This window comes from Epinephelus lanceolatus, chromosome 17 (genome assembly GCF_041903045.1).
Source record: "Epinephelus lanceolatus isolate andai-2023 chromosome 17, ASM4190304v1, whole genome shotgun sequence".
In the NCBI taxonomy this organism is placed as follows: Eukaryota; Metazoa; Chordata; class Actinopteri; order Perciformes; family Serranidae; genus Epinephelus; species Epinephelus lanceolatus.
The window spans coordinates 38493335-38514391 of NC_135750.1; the positions used below are offsets into that span (position 1 = coordinate 38493335).

The 21057-nt window shown below is 41.4% G+C and overlaps 1 protein-coding gene across 3 annotated transcripts in view; it reads left to right on the top strand.

Moving 5' to 3' along the window:
* Positions 1-6859: 6859 nt before the first annotated feature.
* The window catches only part of fbxw4 (F-box and WD repeat domain containing 4), a 79140-nt gene continuing 64942 nt past the window's right edge, over positions 6860-21057 (top strand). For 2 of the 3 annotated variants that reach the window (XM_033612599.2, XM_078160656.1), the window contains exons 1-5: positions 6860-7191; positions 16239-16334; positions 17872-18057; positions 20383-20515; positions 20733-20818. In XM_033612599.2, coding sequence (XP_033468490.1) covers positions 7007-7191; positions 16239-16334; positions 17872-18057; positions 20383-20515; positions 20733-20818 — 686 coding nt within the window. In that variant the 5' untranslated portion in view covers positions 6860-7006. The remainder of the gene's footprint in view (positions 7192-16238; positions 16335-17871; positions 18058-20382; positions 20516-20732; positions 20819-21057) is intronic. The other variant, XM_033612600.2, reaches the window with a different exon arrangement.

Genomic DNA, 21057 nt, shown 5'->3' on the forward strand with positions numbered 1-21057 from the left:
CCCCACTTTGACCTGTCCTCCTGGCTCCACCTTGCTGTAGCATGTTTGTTGTACCTCATCAATCTCTAGTTGTGAAAGCAGTTGCAGTTTGTGGATGTTGGGTCACTGGGCTAGGAGTTGTTTCTTTGTCAGTTTAGATGTTGGGTTTCAAAGCATCCATATATCCCGCATCCTCTGGATGTAGCCCCTCTCACTGGGGTTACTTGTATCGTAGCATTCAAACAGTTCCATATTCTCTGCTCTAGGCCATCTATATCTTTGTTCCAGTAACCAGTAATCAAGGTGTCCTGGTTCTCCAACATATTGTTTACTGGGGCAACATCCGACTCCTGTTTTTGTGGTTTCACTCCCCCTGAGGTAGGCTAGCAGCATTATGGTCCTTGCCTTACGGTGCTTTCAGACCTAGAGTTTGCTTGCTTTGGTCCGCATCAGGGATGAATTTTGTTACAAAGCTGCATAATTGCCTAGAGTTGGTTCGTGCTCTCACAGCAGCATTTACAAGTGGACCAGATAAAATACCTTGCACAAGAAAGCTGCTCTTGATTGGTCAGAGTTTCCATGTGGGAAAAATCCAGGAAGTAAACGAAATGTTAAAGAAGAGTACACTTGCACGATAAATGTGACACTTTCTAATGTCACAATGGTGGGACAACTGATTTTAGCGCTGGTCATCTTGTACTATATTAATTGTATTGTTCATTTTAGTCAAACCATAAAGTTTGAAAACAAGGCACGGCTCCAACTAGAAAACAATGTTTTGATGTATTGGATGCGCCGGATGCCCATATTAAGGCAGTACAGGAGGAGGCGCACTGTCACATGCTCATGCTTATTTAACCCATATAATGCCTAATGCAACTGCAATTGGTTCAGACTGATGTCGGGACACGTTCTCACCTCAAAGAGTTCATTTGAAACAGGACCAGTCCAATTGTTTTTGTGCACAGAATGCACCAGAGTGCTACTGCTGTGTTAACACAGCAATATAGCAAATTCTGGAAGTAGTCTCTGATAAACACCACCCTGTGGGGGCGAGCATTGTCATCTTGGAGGATAGAGCTCGGTCCCAGACTGTGGAGATATGGGATTAGCACTGGTTGCAGAATTTCATCTCGATATATCTCTTTGCATTGAGATTACCTCCAGTGAGGGGGATGCCGCCCCACACCATCACACTGCCTCCACCAATAGATGTTACTCTATTGGTGCAGCAATCAGTGTTCTCCGGGTCTATACATATATGTATGTATATATATATAGACATGCACACATGCACACACACACACACACAAACACACATATTTATCCCTCAGAGAGAGGAGGGAGAGAGATTTCCTATTGTAAGGACTCTAGAAACCCATTTTCACTGAGAGGTGTGAGGTAAAGAGACCGCTTTAACCAGTTTTAGACTTATAAGGTTTTTTTAACAAATGAATCTAATTTATTCTGAAGAATTTTTTTTTTTTTTTTTTACATCTTTCTTTCCTTCTTCTGTCACTTTCTGACAAGGAGGTCAAGGAGGTTGATTAGACCTTATTGATTACATTACATTATAATGCTTGAAGATAATTTGGAATGAAGGGTTTGAATTATTGCATGTTATTATTATCAAATTCTAGGCTCGCAAGAGTAATGCAACAACAAATAAATAGTAGATGACACAAACGTGAGGTCATGTAGTCCTCAAATAAGTGAATAAAGCACTGCATAATGTAACAACATTATTTGATGTGGTTTAAGGCTTCAAGCCACTGAATAGTGTTCACATAGATGGATGCTCAGTTGCATTGCACAGTGTATTATATATCAAATACCCACCTCAATCAAATCTAGTGTACAACATACAGGTGCATCACCATAATTTAGAATAACGTTAAATAATGTTACCTTCGGGAGCATGGCACTCACTTAGGCTGAATCCAAATCTCCACCCTCTGGACTTGCAGACTGAGCCCTCACGGACTTCAGGCGTACGTAATGTGACATCTTCACCGTCACCACGTAAAGTCTGCAAGAGCGGAATTCTGCAACATTATAACATGAGGACAGAGACAGGCTTGGAGTCTGTTTCACTCGTTTCCGTGGGAACATTTGAGAGACCATCATGTATACGGTGATCACTGCAGCACTCACCTATGTGATCAGATTGCACAGCTTTTATAGGCTAGGCTGCAAAATGCATGTTGATTATCTCTATAGCCTATACCTCTACATGTTTCTGTATCATGATGTTGTAACGTTTTAATATTACAATTTATAATAAGTTTATGGGGTTTTGTGTTTTGTGTGTGTGTGTGTGTGTTTTTTTTTTCTGTCAGCAATTTGGAAAAATTAAAACATCATGTCCGTATTGCATTGAATTGTGGGTAATTAAACTAGTGAAGTCTGCTGAAGTCTGCACCCCAAGCGGACTCTCCGGAAGTCCACAGAAAGTCTGCTTGAGGCCCCTTGTAGACTGAATGAATTGTGGATTTGGACAGCCCTAAGCATTCCCGGACTTCCCGTGAACGCTTCTGCAAAGTCCGCAAGTCTGCAAGTGCAGTGAAGTGCGAACATTTGTGTTCAGCCTTAAAGGGATAGTGCACCCAAACATGAAAATTCACCCATTATCTACTCACCCCCTCATGAGGATCAGGTGAAGTTTTAGAGTCTTCACAACACTTGCGGAGATCCAAGTGGAGAGGAAGTAGCAACAAAACTCCACCTAATGGAGGCTTAAGGCACCCAAGATTCAAACGTCAAAAAAACACATAATTGAAACCACAGAATATCTCCATACTGCTCATCCGTAGTGATCCAAGTGTCCTGAAGCCCCAACATAAAAAGTTGTTTGGAAAAACGTCATTTGAACTCTGTTTTTATCCTCATTGTAGCCTGTAGCTCTGACTGCCTCTCTGGGCACCGTGTTCATGTGTGCACGCTTGTGCGAGACCAGTGAAAGCACGAGATTTGCTCACCTATGTTTACAACATATCTGAGACAAAGGCCATTGTCCACCTGAACTTCCTACACAGACTTCTGGAGTGGACGCCATAGACGGAACTGTTGTAGTTGTATCCGTTTCTTGATATATATCCATCCATTTCTTTTATATTTTATTAATTCGCGATGGTTTGCATGTGTGCTTTTCCTGGATGCTGGAACGAAATGAAACGTTTATCTTCAAGACCCACTGAGCTAATTTTTCTCTCTTTGAACCCAACGTACTGTCCAGTGGGGGATGGATAGTTGTCCCGAATGGCTCCAACGATACAGGAGGGCAAAACTTTTCTGTTGTGTCTGCCGAGTTCTTCCCCTCTCAAGGCCCACTCCAAAAAACCCAATAAGCCACCAATCTGCACTGGCTGTAATAGAAGATATACAATGCATTGTGATTTCACATTTGATGCACGGTCTCTGAGGAACAGCAGTCTCGTCAGTACTGATGTCCAGATTCTCAAGTGCAGGCATCGCCAATTCTCAGTCTGAGCAGCAAAGACTTTTGTCATCCGTTGGCATTGCTTTGCATTTGAAACCACGACACCACCAGGTTTCCAGTGCTCGACTCCAGTATTCTGCGGATGGCTGAGGGTTAGGCTCATGAGCTGCGGCGGCTGCTTCGTCCAGTAGCCTGAGTTCCCCGTCCGTATACTCGGGCTCAAACAAATACAGCTCAGCAAAGAATTGCTGTTCCTCCTCAATTTCAAAGTCTTCAGACATGTTGGGCTGTCCTTTGCTAAAAGATCCTAGTGCAAATTATCTTTTACTGTGGTTACTGTTGTCTCCCTGTAGTGCGCGTGTCACGTGATGCAAATAAAGATGTACAGGTAAGCAAGCGCTCGCGCACATACATGAATGCGGTGCCCAGAGAGGCAGTTAGAGCTACAGGCTACAATGAGGCTAAAAACAGAGTTCAAATGACGTTTTTCCAAACAACTTTTTAATGTCGGGGCTTCAGGACACTTGGATCACTATGGACAAGCAGTATGGAGATATTTTGTGGTTTCAATTATGTGTTTTTGGACATTTGAATCTGGGGCGCCATAAGCCTCCATTAGGTGGAGTTTTGTTGCTACCCCCTCTCCCCTTGGATCTCAGCACAACTTGATCTCACAGAAATACATGAAATGACCACGACCTCTTAACACCACATTCCGTGGTGGCAGCACATAATGGGTTGAAATTATGTGCCGGTGACACGGAAACAATGCCAATGTAAAGTCAATTAGGATCCTTTGTCGTCATGGACACACGGATTCCCTGATTCAACAATGTCCTGTATACACACAAAAACACAGAAGTGTTCTTGATATTAAAATGGCAATTATATTCCTCTGCTATAATTTCCCACCAATAATAATAATAATAATGATAACATGATAGTTTGGCTATACTAGATATTTGATATATATTCAGTAGATTTACTTTTTTATGACACTATTTGACAACTCTACAACTGGAAGATCCTCCACACCAAAAACACCGTTTCTCGATTACTTGCTAAAATATCTGACCATCTTTACTTTTTCTTATCACAGTTCATCTAGGTGCAGTGTATTTACTAGTTCGGCTTTACTAGATATTAGATATATTCAGTAGATATATCTTTTTACAACCCTATTTATAACCCTACTTTGCAAATCAGAAGAACTACAACTATGTTGCTGATATGTATCAAGCTGCATGGCGCGGTCCCAGGGAATTGTAGTTTTTTTTTTTTAAATATAAGTGTTTTTCCTAGATTTGGAAGTAAATACTGAATTAAGAGTACACTGTGGACTATAAGGGGATGGTAAACACATTTGTGTAATCAGATTTTAAATCTAATTTCTAAATGGGTGAAAATTACTGGTATCTAGGCACCAATTTAATGGAGGAAAGATGGAGGACAGTTAATTTAGACATACTATCCACACTGTTTTGATACAAAGCTGGTTGAACATTAGCTATATTTCCCTCTAAGGCACTCCACTTTACCCTCCTGGTCCTTGTCAGTGCTTGTCTCCAGACCCCATGGTGGTGTGGAGGAACCCACGTAGCTGCCCAAGCCAGTTGACACCCATGAAACTTTCACACCACTTTAGAGAGAGGAGGTGTCACTTCTATGGCCAGGCTAGCCACTTCACTTCAGTCTGTCCAGTAAAAGGTGCTCACCACTAGGTGAGAGGGCGCAAGTGAACTACACTCACAATCTGGACATTCCCTCTCTGCCTCATAAACATCCCGAACACAAAATAAGAAGAAATAAGGAAATCCAGACAGAGGGCACAGTCTCTGCAGAAAAATACACTGCACACACTGAGAGTGGGTCATAAGTGATGATTGCTTGTTGGCCCTAAAACAAAAAAAAGAAATGCTGCTTAATAATCTAGGGAATTTAACTCCCTGGATTAAATCTGAGGTTACAAGTCTTGGTGTGATCCTAGATTCAGAAAATCCCACATTAACAAAGTGATGAAAAAAAAAAAATTTCACCTCAGAAACAGAGCTAAGGTACAACCATTTCTAAATGAAAAAAGATCCAGAGAAATTGATTCATGCTTTCATTTATAGCTGACTCGGCTACTGTGATGCACTTTTTACTGGCCTCCCAAAAAACACAGCTGAAAGACTTCAGCTCATTCAAAACTCTGCAGCTCATCTATGAACCACAACCAAGAACAGAGAGCACATCAGGCCAGTCTTAGCTGCTCTGCACTGGCTTCCTGCTGCAGGAATTGATTTTAAGCTCCTCCTCCCTGTATACAAAGCCATACATGGGCTAGGCCCAAGCTACATTGCTAACTCCCTTGTTAACTATTTGCCTCCATGAACGCTGTGATCATCTGCTGCTGGTTTACTGGAGGTTCCCAGCAACAGCCGGAAGAAGATCAGGAATGCAGCCTTTGTCAATTGTGCCCCAAAGCTACGGAAAACGCTACCAATAGATATCAGGGAAGCCAGCTCGCTAAATATTTTTAAAAGGAAGCTAAAAATGTATTTGTTCACTTTGGCCTTTAACTAGCTCTGACTTTCCTGATACAGGTCTGAAACTCTTTCTTGTGTCTTGTGTGTTCCTGTGTTTCATGAAAGGCGCTATTCAATAAAGTGATATTCATATTCAATAAGGGATATTTGCTGTATGAGTGTAAACACTGTTTTTAGGAAAATTCTGCAGTACACCTTTAAAGGTTTGCTTTGTGTTCTAGTTTTGCTCTGGCCTCATCTCATAATTTGGCATGTTTTATTGTAAGTACTTTTGTAACATACAGAAAGAATGTTTACACCAGGGGCTGCAAAAATAAGGCCATGAGAATAATGTAAGGTCCCAGCCACCCGGATAACTTCCTTTTCACCCCAATGAGATTGGGAGGAATAATCAAGATACACTAGGCCAACACTGAGAGGCTGAGGAAGAGCTCCTACACCCAGGCCATAAGGATACTCCATAAAGACCCTGCGTAATCCTAAACACTGATATTTATTTATTATTACTACACTACTTTGAATATACACATCAATGGAACTGACACCTGCATATCCTGAAATCAAACTGTATGATTTGCAGAATCATATTCTATGATTTCATGTGACAAATGAATTGATTGATTGATTAATTGATTAATTAATTGATTAATTGATTGATTGATTGATTGATTGAACTTTATAGTGCTAAAAGTATTTTGTGAAGCAGCCTAGTGTATGAATACTTATTATCATAAAAAATACATAAATCAGTATTATCACATACACGCACATGGATTCATATAACAACATAAAGTAGCCTACAGAATACAGATAAACCTGTTGTTCAGGGGTATTGGGACAGACAAAAGTCTGAGATACACAAAAAGCACTGAGCAGCATACGTCATCACGTCCAGTTCCGTCGCACTGTCGTCATTCTCCGTCAGGTCATTGCTGGAATGGCTTCCTGTTTCGTCTGTCCTGCAGCTCTCTGAAATTGAGACATGATTATTTACTGTGTTTATCAGCCATTTTTACAGTAGCATTGTGTGCGGGCTAACACACAGAGCCGAGCTGTCAGCATGCTGCTGTCCCAGCTGCCAGAAGATGTTCTCTATCATGTCTGGTCGTATTTGGACTACAAATCTCTCAGTCGCCTCTCTCAAGTTTGTAAAACTATTTACCACTTTATAAACCGGGACACTGTGTGGAGGAAGATTGCTAAAGAGTTTTTAAACACTGGAATTACTCGGAATGGGACGGACATGTAAGATAACAGCCGCACACCGATGTCAAAAACCTCGTGTATTTTTAGCTTAGCGTTAGCTTCAGTTGTGTTACTAATGGTGCAGTGACAGTGTTTACTGCAGTCTGTTGTCTTTGGACACATACACTGTGTGTTGGTCATCAGTCAGGTACACTATAACAGTGCCTTTATACTGACTGAGTGTGTTGTGGTGGCGGGGATACTTTAACGTTAATCAGGAATGACCTTATGCACCAGATTTTAACAGCATCAACAGAGTGGTCGTGAGAAGGTAGTCTGTTGATATTTTTATCATTAAGTACTTGAAATGACATCCATGTTGGGAATGCATTAGTGTTACCTGTAGGGTAAAGTGTACCACGCCCACGTTTCTTTCTTTCTGCAATATATTGTCTACAGTCAGTGCCGGACTTAGCACATTCAGGGCCCCCGGGAAGCTTCCCCTGACCCCCGACCCCCCTACCCCCCAATTTATTATCATTATTATCATTATTATTATTATTATTATTATTATTATTTTTCAGGGTTATAGCATTTATAAATAAAACAATAATAATAAAGAATGAGAGAATGCAGTATGTTCAAATTTCATCCTCTTGTTTTTGTATGTTCTCATCCCAACTTATCAAACACGGCCGCTCTCTCAGTGGACCTAAACCAGAGTCCTGCACTGGGTCGGGTACCCAACCGGTACCCGCAAAAAAGCTGATTTGCGGGTGGTTTTTAAAAAAACATTTTTTCCCGGGTTCGGATCTGGGTGGAAAAAATAACATGCGGGTTGGATCGCGGGTTTTAGATAAACACATCGGTCATTAGTTCGGTAAACTACAGATAACTATCTTGGTCATTATTTACTCTCTGAGGATCACCACCGTCTAACAAGCGCCGCTTCCAAAACAGTAATTATTTAGGTATTTGAGAAATAAGTGGATAAAACGTACAACTATCACTTTATAATGTTTCTGAAGTGTTTCCCTGATGGATTACTTCTCTCCTCAATGGATTGTAAAAACACGTGATGGCTCGTAACTGCTGAACGTCGCTCTGGACAGAAAGTAAGTCTGTTATTACACATGTAAAGTTCCTTTACATAGATTAAAAGTTTAAAAGCATTAAACGTAAAAAAACGAGTGCTTTTACACTTGTATGGGAAAAGAACACAGAGGGTTGATGATGGAGCTGAACTCAGGGTTTTATTGTGAGAGCTGCTTCATTCAGGTCGTTGTTTACTTACTGGCACCTTAACTGTGGTGATATGCTGTTCAATATTCAGCCAATATGACCCAAAATGATTACTTTAAATCCGGGTTACGGGTCAGGCTGCGGGTCGTGTTTCAACGGGTTGGACCGGGTTGCGGTACTAATTGGCCTGATGGGCGGGTTTGCGGTTCGGGTGCAGGTTTGTACGTCGCCGGGTCGGGTCGGGGCGGGGCGGATCTTGAAAACTGGACCCGTGCAGGACTCTGACCTAAACAGCCAAATATGATGTACAAGGTACCCTTCTGTATCTGTTTTTTAAGTTCTAGGAGGGCGTGTCAATGTACACTTGCGACATGCATTGTGTCATTTCAAACAAACTTCCTTTTTAGCAGGAAACGTACAAATTTCACTCGTTACACGCACACAGTCATTTTTTTAAATAAATTTACAATGTACTGAAAACACCTGGTTTTTATGTTTATTTCCTTGAGTTTGGACAACCAGAGCATGTGAATAGGTTTAGAAAAAACATCATAGCTTGGCTTAAAATAAGTACTGTAGGTACTTACGAAATGGAACGTAACATACGCCATGTGATATATGTCACTACTGTAGCATGCTACACATACTAGCATGCTTCATTGTTATTAAAATAACTCCAGTGATAGGAGAAATGAACAGTGGGGTCCTGGGTGAAAGTCCAGTGTTTATTTGACCCACCCACCTCCCATCCTACCCTATTGGGACTTTCTTTATACTACGTAGTTGCCTGCGGTGTTACAGACTGCCCCAGGCTTGTGTGTTTCATAATGCTACAAAAGGTGCCTTTGTGCATTGGAATCTTACGCAAATGTACACCGACATAGCACTGGTATTTGATGATTTTGGTAGTTAGCCACTGCATCATCAACTGCTGTGACCCGGTGCGTATCATATTGCTGTGAAAGGTGGTGGTATTTGATGAGTTGTGTTATTTTGGCTCACCCCCGCCGCCCGTGTCGTCTATAGGGAGAGCCACCTCTGATCCACCACGTGACCACATAATAGCAATTGTGTTTTAAATAATTTAGCACACACAAGTAGGGATGTCATGATTACTTGATTTCACTATTAACGGCGATTTTAAACGCCACGGTTAATTATTCGTAGAGATTCCTCAACACCGTCACTCTCCAAAGATTATGCCGGGACGCGGAACCATATACAGTAGGTCAGCGCAACTCGCACGGAACGAAAGCAAAGTTACAAAAGTCTCCGAGTGATGAAGTATGGATGAAGAAGACCCCCCCCCCCCCCAAAAAAACAAACGGATAAAGTAGGCTGTGTGGTATCATTTTGGCTATCGCAAAATGACCAAGGGGTCATTGTTGACAACGGCTTTCCAGTTTGTAAAACATCCCGCAAAAAAGTCGCGGCCAAAGGATCAAACACGAGCAACATGATACAACACCTGCGGGAGGTAAATGCACAATAACTGGGTTAAAATACGTCAATCTCGATTTATCTAATGTAACATTGAATTAAAAATTAGATGTTAGCGTGTCATTTGCAATTAATGGCATAGTGGTATGATACGAGTTGGGCTTACAGTGCAACGTAACAAGCTAAGGCACGTCTCAAAAACTTTTTTGATGGATAGTTTTGCAGTTTGTGTGCACACAGTGTGAGGTTGTAATGGTTTTGGGTCTGTGTAGCTCTTTGGAGTGAGACGACAGGCAGAAACTCACGTCCACACGAGTGTGGGATTTCACAAATGCTCGTCCTTTATTTTTACATCAACTTATAAACACTCCAAGCTTACCAAGCCCAGTTGTACGGCTGCTACATTTTCATGCATGAACAAAATAGTCGCCACACGTACTTAAAACCATTACTGTTGTGTTGAGAGATAAAAGAAAAAGCAGGAGCACATAAGTATACGTCCGACCAGCGTTGGGTGCGCTCAGCAGACTCAAATCATAACAGGTGTTGCTTGATGACGTTGCTGCTAGGCGACACAGTATACACCATGTTAAAGGCACATTTCATATATTCGACTGTTACAAGTTCAAATCCTTTTTTTTAGTCGTCAGACTGTTTCAGTGTCAGTGTGCAATGTGGAAGATATACGTAATGTCTTCTCAAGGTCCTCAGTCAGTGAACATTTAGCATTAGTATTACCTCCTTTTGCTCTCTCCCATCTGTGTTGAGTACATGTTGGACTTGTCCTTCCAGCACGATGTCTGTTTCATTTATTATTAACACTGCACAAGATGTGCTCTCAATTTATTTGTGTAATTGTAATTTAAAGAGAACAAAAAGAAACACACATCCTAGAAAAAACTTAGACTGCTGGACCACAAAGAGGCATGTAGTGAAAGTAGAGTCCGCACACTACTTTTTGGTTACTTTTCTTTGTTGCTATATTATTTTTGTTATGTTGGCATGGAAATAAATGAAACTTAAAGATCTATAAGGAGTGTTCATGTGATTTTACACATTTATAGTGTGAAATTAATAATCGTGATAATCGTAAAACCGTGATTATTTCTCTGACAATAATCGTTCCAAGAAAATCTATAATCGTGACATCCCTACACACAAGTTTGAATATGCAAAATATGAGCCCAAAACTGAAATAATCTACAACTTCAAACCTAGCCTTGCAAAGATCGGGTAATAAAGTAGGACCCTCCGTTTGGTCCTTATCCTGTCCTGTGGTATTTTGCTTGAATCGTACATGATACCAAAATAGTATTTTCAATGAAATTAGCAATTAGGATAAGGAAAGTGTTGATTTTGCCTTGGTACTAAAATTCTCAAAGGAATACAGTAAAAACAAATTATAACTATAAATAATGGTATTTATAACAGTCTGATATTCATAGACTTGTCACACATATCTGTCAGATAGAGCATTGCAGTCACCAAGTTAATGACAGAGGCAGTGACATTGCTAAGGCACAAGAAACAGTCAGACCATCAGTCAGGTTGATAACAAACCCCTTGTCAAACTTGTTTGGAAGAAAATGAAGGCCAACTGTCTACAGATCTCAGGTGTGCTCTCTTTCAGTTTGGCCTTCTGTCTGATAGCTAGTGTTTCTTGACCTGTTAGACTTTTTCTTACAGAGACATGTATCAGTGGGCCCTGGCTGGATCGGCTGGCAAAGGTGGATTGTGATTATTATGGTTTCATAACCAGCAAAAGTGATGGCCATAACTACAAAAAGCGAACTAAACTACTTAAAGAACTAAAAGAATCAGCCCTCATGTTTCTATGTGGATGTGACTGACTGAACCAGCACAGCCTGCAGACTGACTGACTGACAGGTCCAGAACCACACTGGCATCCCAGTGTCCTCCCTCAGGCCTTTCCTCCAGTCAAACCCACACAGGTCACTGTTGTTGCCTCAGGGATGCAGGTGATAGTGTAATGGCAGTTGTCGACCCTGCTGAGAGCGAGAGGGTGATACATCCTGTAGTTCCCACAGTGAGACGGCTTCAAGCTGCTTCCTCCTGCTTTCTGTGCTCCCCCTTTGCCATGGGCTTGCTGACCACATGTGAATGCATATGCCACTGTTCTGGATGAGTGTCTGCTGCTCCTGCTCACAGGCCCCGACCCCTCAGACAGGCATTGCAATATCAGTGTCAGAACAGCTTCTGTTCTGTTTTTAAAAATGAAGTGTCACATCATGACATGTGACAGTTTAACAAGCTATAAGGCTTTGTGAAGACTTGTCCAATGTCCTAGTGCAGTCTTATATTCATACCACAACCACAAATAGTGAATTTAAGTTTTTACCTGTTACATAAGATATGCCTGCGTCCCGCGATGCAAACAAAATGACATTGATAGCTGCTAACTTCTTCCTTTGCCACCATAGTTTGGGACGTGGAGTGCAAAGAGGATAAGGTTTGTTTAAGTGTCAGCTTACTCAGCTTAGTATGTTTTCCCTATTTTCATTGTAATAGTCACATTTAATTTTTATTCTTTCTTATTTTTTGTTGTAAAACCTTAAACATAGAAAAGTAAGTGAACTTGTCATCTGATTTATGAAATTTGTGTAAACTATTGATTTGTTTGGGAATTAGGAGTGTTCTTAAAGAGACAGTTCACCCCAACTACAAAACTCCTGAAATCATGACCTGAGGCCTGTACTGCGAAGCAGGATTTGAAGTTAGCGAGCTAACTTCGGGATTAACTCTGGGTTTTCAGTACTACGAAGCTGGTTCTCTTTTTACGGGGATAAATCATAGTGGTAACTTATGCTGAACAGCTTACCTGCTCCAGAGCAGTTTAACTTCAGGGGATCAGATCACAACCTGTCAACATCCCGAAATCTGACCAATCAGATCACTGAAGAAAAAAGTAGCCATGAAAGAAAGTCCGGAGTGACAGGTGAAAAAGAGGAGCCTATATGCTGTTATAGCTCAGCAGAATCATTTAATATTTCCACAGGCTTTATTTCCACTGGTTTCACATGATTTAGCACTATTTGAAATTATTAAAGGGATAGTGCACCCAAAAATGAAAATTCAGCCATTGTCTACTCACCCTCATGCCGAGGAAGGCTCTGGTGAAGTTTTAGAGTCCTCACATCCCTTGCGGAGATCGGCGGGGGGAGCGGCTAGCACACCTAATGGCAGACTAATGTCCAAGAACACAAAATTGAAGCCACAAAATATCTCCAACATGCTCATCCGCAGTAATCCAAGTGTCCTGAAGCCCCGAGATAAAAAGTTGTTTCGAAAAATACATTTTAACTCTGTTTTTAGCCTCACTGTAGCCTGTAGCTCTGACTGCTTCTCTGTGCTCCGCGCTCACGTGTGCGCTCTCAGGGTGATCGTGATGCACGGTCTCTGAAGAGCAGCAGTCTCGTCAGTACTGATGTCCAGATTCTCAAGTGCAGACATCGCCAATTCTCATTCTGAGCAGCAAAGACTTTCCTCATCCGTTGACATTGCTTTGCATTTGAAACAACTACACCACCAGGTTTCCAGTGCTCGACTCCAGTATTCTGCGGCTGGCTGAGGGTTAGGCTCATGAGCTGCGGCGGCTGCTTCGTCCAGTAGCCTGAGTTCCGCGTCCGCATACTCGGGCTCAAAGAAATACGGCTCAACAAAGAAATGCTGTTCCTCCTCAATTTCAAAGTCTTCAGATATGTTGGGCTGTCCTTTGCTAAAAGACCGTAGTGCAAGTTATCTTTTAGCTACTGTGGTTACTGTTGTCTCCCCCTGCGGTGCACGTGTCACGTGATGTAAACACGGGTAAGCAAAGCTCATGCTTTCACTGGTCTCACACAAGAGCGCACACGTGAGCGCAGAGCACAGAGAAGCAGTCAGAGCTACAGGCTACAGTGAGGCTAAAAACAGAGTTCATATGATGTTTTTCGAAATAACTTTTTATGTCGGGGCTGCAGCACACTTGGATCACTATGGATGAGCAGTATGGAGATATTTTGTGGTTTCAATTTTGTGTTCTTGGACGTTAGTCTGGGGCGCCGTCTGCCATTAGGTGTGCTAGCCGCTCCCCCCGCCGATCTCCGCAAGGGATGTGAGGACTCTAAAACTTCACCAGAGCCTTCCTCTGCATGAGGGTGAGTAGATAATGGCTGAATTTTCATTTTTGGGTGCACTATCCCTTTAAGTTTATTTTAGTCCGCAGTGATAGTGCTGCTACTTTTACACTGGTTTCTTCACTGCAGCTCAAAATAACATGAGACACTTGTGAACTAGGATAAAACAAGGATTTGTGATAAGAACTAGGATAAAACCTAATATTTTATTAGTAAAGTAGTCCACACACTGTTAATTGGCTCTCGTCCCTATAAATGTAACATTTTGGTCAGACAGACCTCATTAGTCATAAACTACTTTTCCACCCTTTACTTTAGTAGCAGAAACAGTCTGGCATCACTTTAAAGTGTTTTATGTGACATATTTAGAGTACTTTCATCATCCTCCAACTAAACAGCAAAAAATACTCTATACTAATGTCACATAGGCCCATAGCTCAGTGATACCTGCACGTAACTTAAGTTTGGGATGATGGTGAATTTTAAGATAGTGTTTTCAATCTTTCTGGATTTTCTGTTTTCAGATTACAGCTTGTCGTTTACATCCCACACCACCGACATGTTACTGTCTCGTTGACAAAACACTTACGCTACCGTTTCATCACATATCATATGAAGCAGCCTACTTCATTCATGGTTCTGATGATGTCGCTCACAATTAACTACCTGCCTCTTTCACATGAACGGCTTGTGGCTGGAAAGGAAAACACAGTGTTGACTGAACTAGTTAATAACCAGCTTCATGGTACTGGTTATCCAGACAGCCAATGTTAGGGTTAGTCAAACCATAAAACGAGAAGATATCCTGGGTAAGTTGACCTGGCTTCGTAGTACAGGCCTCTGGTTACTAAGGATAATCCACAGACCTTGTTGTGAGCAGTTTCATGTAGCAACTTTTCCTTTGTACTGAACTACATGTGTCCGCCAAGCTTGTCAATGTGCTGAAGAAGGAGTGCATCTCAACGGGCACTACTGAGCGAGCTAATGTTACATCTCAGCTAAAGAGGACACCATTAACAGGCTCATTCAAGATGAGCCAGGCCTGCGCAGATTCAGTCACTGTCGATGGCCGCACAATGCATGCCAGTTAGTTTTGTGTCCGACTTCATCCTGACTTGCTCTGATGTCATGCAAAAGTGGATAATGATAATCTCACGAGATCGAGGTGGCCGCAGTTTTTAGAGCCAGGCATTGGAGTTGCTCTCTACCAATTGCAAGATGGGAAACGCCTGGCTCTCACCTGATCTAACAGCTGATTGGTTCAGATGTTGACTCAAACAAGATGACGTTTTAGATAAACTTTTCATTTTTGTTGAATTTCAGAGATTTAAATGATATTTGTCTCATTTGAAATTTTATTCTGTGAACAGAAAACATGTTGTGTGACTGATGGTGAAGTTCAGTCATCAGAGACCAAATACATTCATCATAAACTATACAGAGTCTACTGTATATTAATATTGGACTGTTTTAATTATTGAAGAATTTAGCATCACAAAGACTACTAAGTGGGATGTGAGGATTCTTTAAATAACATCTGTACAGGTGTGAAGCCCTGACTGTATCTGACTGATCTTTAATGAAAGCTGTTATCTTGTATTACTTTCCTCTGAAAACATTAACATTATAGTTAAAACACAATTTATTTAGCCTATGTAGTTGAGGGGATAGATCTGCTCTGCTGTAGCAAACTTATGTTTTCATGTAAAATGGGGGTTGAACCTTGAACATAAATTACAGATTGCCTGTAAAGCATTTTAATAGGCTACTGTGTAATAATAAAAAAAAATTGGAGACTGAGAACAAAGTAGTCTGATAGCATGTTAATAAATCCTCATCAGATCTAACAGGATGTGAGTGTACAGACTGAAGGCAGCTGGAAACTGTTGGGAATTTGTCAGACTTCACTGCAGCTTTTCGTCACCGCCTGATCTCGTCCACTTTTCAGGCGTGGCGCAGTTAATCTCAAATGAGCCAAATGTTTATCTCTCGGGTTGTCATGAGTACGAGCCTCTCATCCATAAGTAGATGCAGGCATCTTTTTGCATTGTGATTCGGTTGGCGGGTGTACTTAGGTGACATGAAGTGGCGTTAAAAAGTAGTTTCTTTCTCATGTAATGCTTATTTACGTGTAAAACTGGAATGAATTAATCATTTAAAAGCAGTGATCCAGTATGTCGTCTACCACTTAACAGATGGGATGGAGATGTTTTATACATATTATACACACACAATAATATCCACCCTTCAAAATCGTAATGTAGTAATGTTAAACTATCACTGTCATTGCAGATATCCTTCCATCCCGCTGAAAGAGAGAGTGAAAATAGCTCAAAACTGGTATGATGGTGTCTGCAAAAGGGCAATTCCTCTCAAATGGAAAACAAAGTGAGTATTTTATTTATTTATTTATTCACCGTTAAAAGGCTGGTATGCTTCAACCTTTTTTTTTACTCAATATCAACCAAACAATATGAAGTGTAACTCATGAGAAATGGAATATGTATGAATAGGTAAGAATGTAGAGATTATATACTGAACATAATGGCCTCTAGTTTCCCGGTGCAGCGCAGGGTGGCACAGGGTGGTGAACCCCACGCAGAGCTAGTTTCGAGCAGCGCAATCCAAGGTGCGCTCAGTTTGGTAGTTTGGCAGACTGAGGTGCACTGAGATGGGTGTGGTGGCGCAGCAGGGGGAGGTGTCGACAGATCCAGCTTGGCGCAGTGACAGTTTCGTGCCAAAAGGCTTTGCAGAAGGTGCGCTAAGCTCGCCAGCTGAAACCAGGTCTACTGTCAGCGCAGGCTGAGCGCAGCCGGTGTAAGTGGAAGTTTGGCTGACAGTGCACACATGTCACCAAAACCTCACAGGCAGGTTTCCAGAATATCAGGCACATTAATAATGCTATAAATACCCCAAAAAAAACACTATTTAATGCAACTATCTGCAATCAGCACATAAATGTATCTCTATATCGACTGTCTCGTCACATCTGATGTCAGATCAAAGGGGATTGGCACCGTTTGGCACGTTTGGCACGCGTAATGGAAACCCAACCTGATTTGATTAACACAGCTGCAAACTAATGAGTTCACATCCCTCTCAGCCAACCACAAACAGCCACAGCATCAGATAGGGAGTATATATTCAGCATCTGTCATCTTAGAAAAGTCAAAAGAAAAGAAACAGAGTGAGACTGCGAGAGAGAAAGAGAACGCGCGCGCGCGCACAAGAGAAACGCAATATTGATTTACAATTGTGATGACCTCCTCCCAGGCTACCTTTGCATCATCAGCCCGTGGAGGTCTGCTCGCAGTTCCGTATATTCAGACACTGCGAGCTTGGACCTCCCGGACGAAAACATCAGTTTCCTCCTGGGAGAAGTTTGGCCGTCTGATGCTGCTGCTCTCTTCTGCCAATTGAGTAAACTCTCATTACGCCTTCACGTGGCGCATTTAAGGGCGAGGAGAGGGGCTCATTTGATTGGTGTGATGTGTGTAAAACCCATTCCACGCCTCTCTTCTCCCTCTTTCTGACTTACATAGGTAGGAGGGACAGAGGTTGGAAAGAGGAGTAGCTGCGCCAGTGCGCACGGTGTGCCAAACTTGCAAAATCCGCCTGGCCACACCCAGTATGCCTGGCCTCGCCCGGTTTGCGAAACTAGAGGCCAATGTGTTTTACAGCAGGATAAGTCCTCTGAGGCTGTTTCCCCTGCATCCATCCGTCTTTATACAAGGCTAGGCTAACCATGTCCTCACTCTGTCTCCATATATAATTAACAGACAGATTCTCACGAAGAAACTAAACAAGCGTGTGTCCAAATGTTAAACCATTCTTTTAACAATCATCACCATTCTGTCATGGGGACTTCACATTCATGTTAGCTTTACGCCCATCATTACACTTAAATCGCGTATTTTGTCTTCAGACTGTTGCCATGGTTGCAGCTAGATGGGGACACACTGTTTCTGTCTCAGGCTGCTGATATCGGAGCGTACCATCTGCACAAAGACTCTGGGAGGCTTCAGCGTAATCCATATGAAATCTACTCGGGCCACAAGGGCGATGTCTGTCGCTTTGTTCTGACAGACTCTCACCTGATCAGTGGTGGAAGGTACCATGCTTTGTTTTCCTTGTGACTTTATTTGACATAGACAACATGTATTTATATCTCATATAGGGATTTTCATATAAATCTATCTATCTATCTATCTATCTATCTTATTTATTTATTTTTTAATTATTTTTTTTACTTAGTTACTGATGTTATGAAGCATTCGTATGAGCAGTCTAAAATTAGGGAGATTATTGAAACAAAATACTTTGTACAATGTTGTGTTGTACTCTGTACAACCAACAACATGTCAGAGGGCTAAAATGCTTATAGCTGTTAAAAATGGCGAAGCTGGGGGTCATAAACCACTCTATGGTGTTTTGGTATCTGATAACGCTTCAGGCTTATTGATCTGTTACTCAGAGTAGACTTCACCAGTTTTCACAGTTTTCATTCTCTTCTCTGCACTCTATGCCGCATTCTCAGGGATTCAGACAGACAGTAGACGGTGAACCATATATAATTTTAGTGGATGAGAGTGGGACGGTTAAATTAGGAGTGGCTGGAAGAGAATATAGGCAACAATAATGGTAGGTGGAATTGCCTTACAAACTTGAGATAATTCAACTTTTTGCCGTCCTCTAAACAGAATTTACAACTGGATGTTACGTAGCTTCTTCACACCGGACTAAAACATGGACAATCTGGACAATTACTGGACATTTCTAGAATAATTACATAAAATAATAAACACAAAATACCTTTATTTAATATATTTTATTCCATTCATTGTAAACAATTCCACATCAGTAGCACAACAAATTTTCATGCATGTTTGGTTTCACCATCCTGCCATGCCATTGGACTGTTAGTTTGTTTTTGCCATGTTGTCCAGAAGGTGTTGTCCATGAGCCGTCTACTGTGTGCCTGATTCCGTGTGAACGCAACATTTACAACACACCCATTCCAACAAGACACAGGGCTATTTTCTACTTCAATATGGCCTTAGTCAATGGCCAGCAAACAAAAAGTCAGACTCCATCTATGAAAAGTTAAAATAAAGAGATCAAAGGTACTGTATCCAAAATTATAGTTAGCCCATTTTCAATTTAGCCTTTTCCCAAACAACTGAGCTGGATAGGAACATGTTCTGTTCTTTAAGCATACTTCATCAAAACCAATAGCTAATTAGCACATAAGATAATGTCCAGAGGTAGCAATGACACATTTCCAACAGTCCTATCAAGCTGTTCCTTGGCTAACTCATGAGCATAAAACATCAGGCTAATGAAGTGTCTTAACAATCAATTTAATTAAATAATCTCAAATTAAATCTTAACCTTGGAAATAATTTGACAAAAAAGTCTTACCTCAAGGTCTATTTACCAGCTTATTCCATTGACACAGCTACACTGAATACTTACCATCAGTAAATTGAGTTTCCTCAGAATCAAAAGAGGTGTGATGGGCATGACATGTAACACCACAGCATCAGCCTCTAGTGTGACATAAAACATATGCATCAGTAGCACTCTATAAACAATAGCAATGGCAAAACATGGCGGCAGTGCTTTATAAACAATAACAATGGCAAAACATCAGAGGGTAAGGAGCTCCTGAATCTCATGGTTTTAACAATTTGTGGACATTTACAGCCACTGTTCTTCTTCTTTGAGTTAGCCACTAGCTATAAGTAGCTACTTTCTAAATCTCCCGTGGTGGGTTGCATGCATAACATGCTGTAAAAACATCACACCCGTCTTGCCGATGGTCCCATCCTACCGCCTGTCTTGTTTATGCAGACATCGATATGGCGCTGTTACTACCTCCTGTGGCAGCTTGAGGTCGAGAAATCTCTGTCCCCCATTCTGTGATTGTACCTTATATACAAAACAGGGAGGCGGCGTGATATTTTCGCCTTGAACAGGCAGTGTAACAGGGGCTATAGAGTTGGTTCACTTGTTATCATGTAACCTAGTAGTTCTGTCATTTGTCAACAAAGATATCTGTTTACAAATGAAGGTCATGAAATGTGGTATAAAGCTCTGGAAAAGCCTAGTAAGTGGACCTTGAATAAAGATTTGATTTTTTTTTTTCCACCAAACTTTGACTGCACTTTACTGTATTTGTGCTGAACTACCTGGCAGTGAATTATATAATATCGTACCACAATGTACATTAGTTATTGCTGTGCATGAAATTGGTCGGTAAGTAAGACAAGCTTGAGTGTGAGTGGAGAAGTACACAAACGAGACATAAGAGAAGGGCTTTCAACTCATGCTGGAAGATGACTTGCAAATGTTGTTTTTCAATAAAGCCTCATGTGTTTTGTCCAGCTAAGATATCAGACTAGTAATGAAAATATCTCTCATTTGTCTGTGTAAGTGATGGCAAGATCCTGGTTCACAGCAGGAGGAGTGACATGTTGGTGGAATTATCAGGTCATAACCAGGAAGTCAACTGCCTGGATTCGAAAGATAGACTCATCATCAGTGGATCCAGAGACCGAACAGCCCGGGTCAGAACACCACCACAATTCACATTTATTTATATGATACACAGTGCCATGATCTGCACAACCCACACTGATTAACTGCATTGTTTTGAAACAGAAACTGTACAATTCTTCTGAATAAGAAAATGGCATGTTTTATTGCAGATTCAATTAATCATATAGCATCTCTGTTTATGCATATGTTATTTAATGTGTTAACTGGTGACTTTTGTTTCTCTAGATATGGACTCTGACTTCCAGCTGCCCGAGAGACACCATCCCCATGTATGACAGAGTGTGGTCTGTTGCTATTAGTCCCACATTGAGGTAAGAGTCACAGCTCAGAATCACTCACTCCTTGGTTAACAGGAGCCACAAAGAGGTTGACAAATGTAGCTGTCAGTGGAGGTGGTACGCTCTTGAGATGACATTAATTCATGGTCCAGCAGGTCAATATCTAACTTTAAGCTAACCTCAACTGTATACAGAGCATATTGGTTTAAACACGTCTACATGGTGATAATGTAATTAGCTGGAGGCTGATGTTGGACTTGTCTTGTATCGAA